Genomic DNA, 8,062 nt, shown 5'->3' with positions numbered 1-8,062 from the left:
GAGGGAGGGAGGGAAAAGGGAAATATGAAAGGAGAAAGACAGAGAGAGAAAGAGAGAAAGAGAAATAGAAAGAGAGAGAGAGAGAAAAGGAAAAGACGAAAGGAGGAAGAGAAAGAGAGGAAGAGAGAGAGGGAGAGAAGGAAGAGAGAGAGAGAAAGAAAGAGAGAGAGAGAGAGAGAGAGAGAGAGAGAAGGAAAATACAAAAGGAGGAAAACAGAAAGAAAGAGAGAACGAGAGAGAACGAGAGAGAGAAGGAAAAGGAGGAAGGAGGAAGACAAAGAGAGGAAGAAAAAGAGAGTGAGAGAGAAGGAAAGAGAGAGAAATACAAAGAGAGGGAAAAGGGAAAGACGAAAGGAGAGAGAGAAAACGAGAGAGAGAGAGAAGGAAAGAGAGAGAAAAAGAAACAGAGAGAGGAGGAAGGAGGAAGAGAGAGAGAGAAAGAGAGAGAGATAGAGACAAAGAGAGAAGGAAAAGAGAGAAATACAAAGAGAGAGAGAGAAAGAGGTAAAAGGGAAATACGAAAGGAGAAAGACAAAGAGAGAGAGAGAGAGAGAGAGAAAGAAAGAGAGAGAGAGAAGGAAAGAGAGAGAAGGAAAGAGAGAGAAGGAAAGAGAGAGAAATACAAACAGAGAGAGGGGGGAAAGGAGGAAGAGAGAGAGAGAGAAATACAAAGAGAGAGAGAGAGAAAAGGAAAAGACAAAAGGAGGAAGAGAAAGAGAGGAAGAAAGAGAGAAGAAAAAAACAAAAGGAGAAAGACGAAGAGAGAAAGAAAAAGAGAGAAGGAAGAGACAGAGAGAGAGAGAGAGAAGGAAAATACGAAAGGAGAAAGACAAAGAGAGAACGAGAGAGAAAGAGAGAGAGAAGGAAAAGGAGGAAGGAGGAAGACAAAGAGAGGAAGAAAAAGGGAGAGAGAAAGAGAGAAAGAGAGAAGGAAAGAGAAATACAGAGAGAGAGAGAGAGAGAAGGAAAATACGAAAGGAGAAAGACAAAGAGAGAACGAGAGAGAAAGAGAGAGAGAAGGAAAAGGAGGAAGGAGGAAGACAAAGAGAGGAAGAAAAAGAGAGAGAGAAAGAGAGAAGGAAAGAGAAATACAGAGAGAGAGAGAGAGAGAGAGAGAGAGAGAGAGAGAGAGAGAAGGAAAATACGAAAGGAGAAAGACAAAGAGAGAACGAGAGAGAAAGAGAGAGAGAAGGAAAAGGAGGAAGGAGGAAGACAAAGAGAGGAAGAAAAAGAGAGAGAGAAAGAGAGAAGGAAAGAGAAATACAGAGAGAGAGAGAGAGAGAGAGAGAGAGAGAGAGAGAAGGAAAATACGAAAGGAGAAAGACAAAGAGAGAACGAGAGAGAAAGAGAGAGAGAAGGAAAAGGAGGAAGGAGGAAGACAAAGAGAGGAAGAAAAAGAGAGAGAGAAAGAGAAGGAAAGAGAAATACAGAGAGAGAGAGAGAGAGAGAAGGAAAATACGAAAGGAGAAAGACAAAGAGAGAACGAGAGAGAAAGAGAGAGAGAAGGAAAAGGAGGAAGGAGGAAGACAAAGAGAGGAAGAAAAAGAGAGAGAGAAAGAGAGAGAAATACAAAGAGAGAGAGAGAGGAGGAAGGAGGAAGAGAGAGAAAGAAAGAATGAGAGAGAGAAACAAAGAGAGAAGGAAAAGAGAGAAATAGAGAGAGGAAAGAAAGAGAGAAAGAGGGAGAAAAATACAAAGGAAGTGTAAATTAACGGGCTCCGTCAATACTAATACTAATAATAATACTAATAATACTAATACTACTAATAATAATACTAATAATAATAATAATAATAATAATAATAATAATAATAATAATAGACCGCCTACCTTGGTCGCTTCCAGCTGCGATTCCAGGGTTCCGGATTCCTCCACCATGCAAGACCTAGAACCGGAAGGAGGAACGTGATTGGTTGCCGGGTGCGGCGGGGGGGATAGAGCGGCGAGGCTCGGAATTAACGACGTCCCTTCGTTAATGAACGACGTCCCTTCATTAACGCCGTCCCCCCCAATTAATCGCTAGCTGACGCGGAACCGGTTGCCGGGCGGAGAACTGGGGATTTCCCCCGGTTCCGTTGAGGGTTCTCGACTTTCCTGCGACATTATTATTATTATTATTATTATTATTATTATTATTATTATTATTATTATTATTATTATTATCTTCATTATCATTATTTGTTGGCTGCCCAGTTCAACGTCAGCTGCTTCTTATTATTATTATTATTATTATTATTATTATTATTATTATTATTATTATTATTATTATTATTATTCCAACCCCTTTCCCCCCTCTTCTTTAATAATAATATGAATAATATTAAATTATTATTATTATTATTATTATTGCAGCTCCATTTCATTTCTCTTTTTCAAGGAAGGTTTATGGGGTTATTATTATTATTATGAATAATAATAATAGGAAATGTAAATTAACCGACAAGGCAAACTTGGCAATAATAATAATAATAATAATAATAATAATAATAATAATAATAAGTGTAAATTAACAGGCAGGGCAAGCTTGTCTCCATTAATAATAAGAATAAAAATGGGAAGTGTAAATCAATGGGCAGGGCAAACTTAATAATAATAATAATAATAATAATAATAATAATAATAATAATAATGAAGAAGAAGAAGAAGAAGAAATAGTAATAATTGTAGTAGTAGTATAGTAGTATTAATAATAATAACCCATTAATTTACACTTATTATTGTTGTTAGTACTACTACTACTATTATTACTATTATTATTGCTACTACTAGGGCAAATTTGTCTCTAATAATAATAATAATAATAATAACCCATTAATTTACACTTCTTGTTGTTGTTACTACTACTACTACTACTACTACTACTAGGGCAAATTTGTCTCTAATAATAATGTCAGGGGTTTAGGTGCAGAGGCACGGGCAAGGGAGGAAACAGAGAGCGAAGGGGAGGAGACAGAGGAAAGGATGAGTGATGACGACGACCCGAGATCTCCCAGTCTTTCCAGTGAATCAGAGGATTCACAGAAAGGAGCACCAGTGGCCAGGGCAAGGGGGGAGTCTAGGGAGGCACCCCAGGAAGATAGAGCCAGAGGAGACTCAGGGGGAAGCAGCTGGGAATCGGGACCAGCGTCACCGCCAGGAAGCAGGGAAGAGGAAAGGAGCCAGGGGGGAAGCGCTGGCAGCTCACCACAGGAGGGAGGGCAGGAGTCAGGAGTGGCCACACCTCCATCGGGGAGCGAAGAAACGGTTAAGAGGAAAGTGGAAGGTTGGGCGCGCGCGCCAAGTTCAAATGCAGAGGAAGGCGGCGCAGTGAGCAGCCCCGAAAGGGAACCAGGTCCTAAAGCCCGGCGCAAGGAGGCAGAAGGGTCCGGGTCAGCGTCAGAAGAATCCCGGAAGGAAGAAGCCCCAGGGGGTAGAGGGACCCAGAGGAGGACAGTCAGGAGGAAAAGGTGGAGCAAGGCTAGGATATTAAGTTGGTGCGCACGGGGCGGAGACTCAGACGGAGCCTCGCCGATCTAGCTAGTAGACGTAGAGTTGCAGACAGCAGCGTGGGAATGGAAACTGTAATTCAATAAAGACTTTTACTTAATGACCGCTGGCTAGCGTGATCCTCTGTGAGCTAGGATCTTGAAGCAGCTCTGACAGTAGGCTCCGTCAGCTAAATTGTGGGCATCTGCAGCCTCGAGGAGGGGAGAGAAACAGGCGCCCACTAGCGAGCTCACGAACGGCAGGAGACATGACGGCTGAGCAGCAGATAGAGGACCTCAGAAAAGCAGTGGCACAACTGAACGCCGAGGTTCTCGCATCCAGGAAGAGAGAGGACGAGGCAGCTGCCGCCTGCAGGGATCTCCAGGTCAGGTTAGACGTACTGGCAAAGCAAACACCCCGGCAGGAGGGAATTGGGTTGGCGAGACGGACAGGCGGGCTACTCTCTCACTTCGATGGGAACCTGCAACAGTATCCCAACTTTAGAGCCGACGTACTGTGCGCACTGCAACTGTTGCATAAAGACTTTAGAGATGAACAGGAGAGAGTGGGGTTCATCATGTCCCATCTGCATGGGGAGGCGAAAGCATGGTTGCGCAATTTATGGAGAGATAACGATCCGGCGCTCCAGAATGCGGATGCCTTTATTAAAGCGATGGATGGGTGTTTCTTATCAAGTATTGACATTGATCTTGCACGGAAGGAGGTGCATGGGCTGAGACAAGGGAGGGCCAGCGTCAGACAGTATCATGCCCGCTTTTTCGCCTTGGTCAGCGCCCTGGAATGGGACAGAGATTCGGCTCCTGTAAGAGACCTCTTTTGGGAGGGACTGCACAACTCGATTAAAGATGAGATAGCGAGGGGGGAGAGACCCCGAACCACCCAGGAGGTCGTTCAGAGGGCACTCGCAGTGGGGGTGAGGCTGGAAGGACGTCCGTGGAGCAAGGACGAAGGACGTGGAGGGCGCGAACCAGCCGGGGGCCCCTCCTTCTTTCCCAGAGAAGCAGCGCGGGCGCAATCCACGCCTCCGCCAGGAGGAGGAGCCGAACCTATGGAGGTTGGAGGTGCAAGGGCTCAGTCAGCAACCAGAGCCCTAGCACCGGCAGCAGTGAAGGCGAAGCCTCCTAGAGGGACCAGGAAGTGTTACGTCTGTGAGCAGCCAGGGCATATGGCGAAAGAGTGTCCCCAGAGGCCCCACAAGCTTACTGCAGCCTCAGCAATGGTGACTGCAGCAACGCAGCAGGGAGGACCACAGCAGGGAAACGACGATGTCTGGCTGGAGGAAGAGGCACTGGGGCCCAGCCAGACGTGTTAGTGACGCAGTCCCCAGAAATTTTACAGCCAGTGAACCCCCTCCCGCCCAAACCAGTAGTGAGGCTCACAGCATCTCTCCAGCTGCCCAATGGAATCACCATGGACGTGCCCATCACCATCGACTCCGGCAGCAACGCGGACTTTATAGGGCAGGAATTTGTCGACAGGCACGCTGTGCAGTTGCTGCCGGCCACACTGCCCCTGCAGGTTGTCACGGTGGATGGCAGGGAGCTGCTAGGGGGGCAAGTGGTGAAGCAGACGCCACCAATGGTGATGCGACTTGGGAATCACAGGGAAGTCATCAGCTTCAACGTCACTCAACTGTCTGACACGCCCATTGTATTGGGCATGAGTTGGCTGGACAAGCACAGCCCAACGAGGGCTTGGTTCCAGAGGCAGCTGGTCTTCGGCTCTTCCTTTTGTGCCGAACACTGCATCGTACCCAGGCAGGAAGGAGAGGAAGAGGAGTCACAGCTGCTGCTAGGCACGCTGCAAGCGATTCCCCACAAGTACGCAGAATTTCTGGAAGTTTTCTGCGAGAAGGAGGCGGACAGGCTACCCCCTCACAGACCATATGACTGCAAAATTGACCTGCTGCCGGGGGCGGCGCTGCCTAAAGGGAAGCTGTATTCCATGTCTGAGGACGAACTGCAGGAACTCAAAGACTTCATCGATCATAATTTGGAGCGCGGTTTCATCCGGGAGTCTAAGGCAGCGGGGGGCAGTCCCGTATTCTTTGTTAAGAAGCGAGACACGCCCCAAAAAAGACTCGTAGTGGATTACAGGATTTTGAACAGTGTGACCAAGCCGTCGGACTTCCCCATGCCCCGCATCGACGACCTCCTGGCGAAGGTACGGAAGGGAAAGGTGTTCACCAAGTTGGACCTGCGGGGGGCGTACAACCTCATTCGCATGCGGGAGGGTGATGAGTGGAAGACAGCCATGTTCACGCCACTGGGTACCTACGAATACAGAGTTATGCCTTTTGGACTGCAAAATGGCGCTCACGTTTTTCAAGCATTTATGCATCACGTGTTGGCGGGACTTCTCTACAAGACGTGCGTCTGTTTCTTGGATGACATCCTGATCTTTTCGGAGTCGCAGCAAGAACATGACAAGCACGTCAAGGAAGTGCTGGGCAGGCTAAAGCAACACAGGCTCTACGCCAAGCTGGAGAAGTGCCAATTTGACGTGCCGGAGGTGGATTTTCTGGGCTACAAGCTGTCTGACAAGGGGCTCGCCATGGACAGCGCCAAGGTTCGAGCAGTGTTGGATTGGAAAAGCCCACGCAACCGGAAGGAGGTCCAACGGTTTGTCGGCTTTGCGAACTTCTATCGCAAGTTTATCAAGGGCTTCGCGATGCAGACGGCGGCCATCACTGACACCCTTAGCTCCAAGAAAAAGAAGTTCATCTGGACAGAGCAGGCGGAGCAGTCCTTTCAGGCCCTCAAGCGTCTCTTCGCGTCGGAAGAGCAGTTGCTTCATGTCAACCCCAGCAGGCCGATGAGGGTGGAGACAGACGCTTCGGACAGAGCAGTGGGGGCGGTCCTGCTGCAGAAGGACCCGCAGGGCGTGTGGCGGCCGGGAGCGTTTTACTCCAGGAAGCTCAGCAAGTCCGAGCAGAACTACACCATATGGGACAGGGAGTTGCTGGCCATTCATGCAGCGTTCAAGGCGTGGAGGCACTTTCTGATCGGCGCCAAGCACACGGTGCAGGTTTGCACGGACCACAAGAATCTGGAACACTGGCGCACGGCACAGTTCCTGAACCAGAGGCAGATACGTTGGGCTGAGTTCTTTGCGGACTTCGACTTCCGAATAGAGTATGTCCCGGGGGACACCAACATCATGGCAGACGCTCTCTCCCGCAAGCCACAGTATCTGGAGGACGCAACACCAGCGGCCGCCATGCACATCTTTGCACCGACAGTGTGGGCGTGCGCCGCGGCGACCGTGGACCTAGAGGCGGTGCGGCGAGCGTTGCAGGGGGACTCCTTCGCACAAACGAAGATGGCAGAGGTGCGAGGGGGCAAGGCAGCGGCCGACGGTTTCCAGCTACGAGATGGATTGCTCATCCGTAAAGGGGCCATCTACGTGCCGGGTGACGAACTTCGAGCCAAGGTGCTACAGCAGCTGCACGACGCACCCACGGCCGGGCACTTTGGCAAGGAGAAGACGGTGGAATTAGTAGCCAGGGATTTCTGGTGGCCTGGAATGAGAGGGGAGGTCGCAGACTACGTGGCGAGGTGTGACACCTGCCAGAGGGCAAAGCCGGTGCACAAACCGCCGGCTGGACTGTTGGAGCCGCTGCAAACTCCGGTCGAACCTTGGGAAAGGGTGGCTCTGGACTTTGTCACGGATCTGCCCAGCTCAAGGGGCAAGACGGCAGTGTTGGTGGTTGTGGACCTGTTCTCCAAGATGGCGCATTTCATTCCGTGTGCTAAGGTGGCCACGGCAGAGCAAACCGCCAAACTGTTCATAGACCACGTGTTCAAGGTTCACGGTCTGCCACGGTCTATTCTGTCCGACCGCGGGCGGCAATTCATCTCGAATTTCTGGCAGAAGCTGATGGGCTTCCTGAACGTCAAGATCAATCTGGCGTCGGCGAGACACCCGCAGACCAACGGGCAAGCGGAGCGAGCCAATGCCATCATGCAGCAGTACCTGAGATGTTATGCAAACCAACAGCCTGCGACGTGGGTGGATTACCTGCCGCTTGCAGAGTTTGCCTACAACAACACGAAGCACGTATCCACGGGCGTCACGCCGTTCTTCGCCAACAACGGGCGGCACCCTAGAACCTTCCCGGGACTGGAATGCAGGGGAGAAGGGGAGCCGCAGTCAGCAGATGCGTTCGCGTCGGAGCTGCAGGAAGTCCACGATCAGCTGCGGCGCCACCTGGAGCTGGCTAAACACGCATACAAGGTACAAGCGGACAAACACAGAAGGGTTGGCGAAGAGCTCCACGTGGGAGACTGGGTCTGGTTAGCAGCCCACGCAGTGCCGGCCAGGTCGTTGGCCAAGAAGAAACTAGGGCATAAACAACTGGGGCCATACCAAGTCGAAGAGCAGGTCAACCCGGTGGCTTTCAGGCTGGCGCTTCCGGAGGGTTCCAGGATGCATCCGGTGTTCCACAGATCGGTGCTCACTCCCTACAAGGCACCGCACAGGTTCCAGGAACCCAGAACGGCGCCGAGTCCACTCAGAGAAGGAACGGGGCACGCGGGAGTGGCACAGGAGGAGCGCATCAACGAAGTCACGGAGA

At 50.3% G+C, this 8,062-nt stretch overlaps 1 protein-coding gene and 1 pseudogene across 2 annotated transcripts in view; both read right to left on the bottom strand.

Annotated features, from left to right (window-relative positions):
* The window catches only part of LOC308578205 (protein CIMAP1C-like), a 797,869-nt pseudogene that overhangs the window by 223,150 nt on the left and 566,657 nt on the right, over positions 1–8,062 (bottom strand). The window lies entirely within an intron of this gene.
* Positions 1–8,062, bottom strand: part of LOC308578125 (spectrin alpha chain, non-erythrocytic 1-like) — a gene marked incomplete at its 5' end in the record, with an annotated part of 102,216 nt that overhangs the window by 4,230 nt on the left and 89,924 nt on the right. The window contains one exon of the mRNA XM_081178389.1: positions 1,831–1,885. Coding sequence (XP_081034515.1) covers positions 1,831–1,885 — 55 coding nt within the window. The remainder of the gene's footprint in view (positions 1–1,830; positions 1,886–8,062) is intronic.

The sequence above is a fragment of the Podarcis bocagei genome, assembly GCF_964188305.1.
Source record: "Podarcis bocagei genome assembly, chromosome: W".
In the NCBI taxonomy this organism is placed as follows: domain Eukaryota; kingdom Metazoa; phylum Chordata; class Lepidosauria; order Squamata; family Lacertidae; genus Podarcis; species Podarcis bocagei.
Note: the sequence above shows the minus strand (reverse complement) of the source record. Positions and strands in the feature narration are given on the sequence as shown.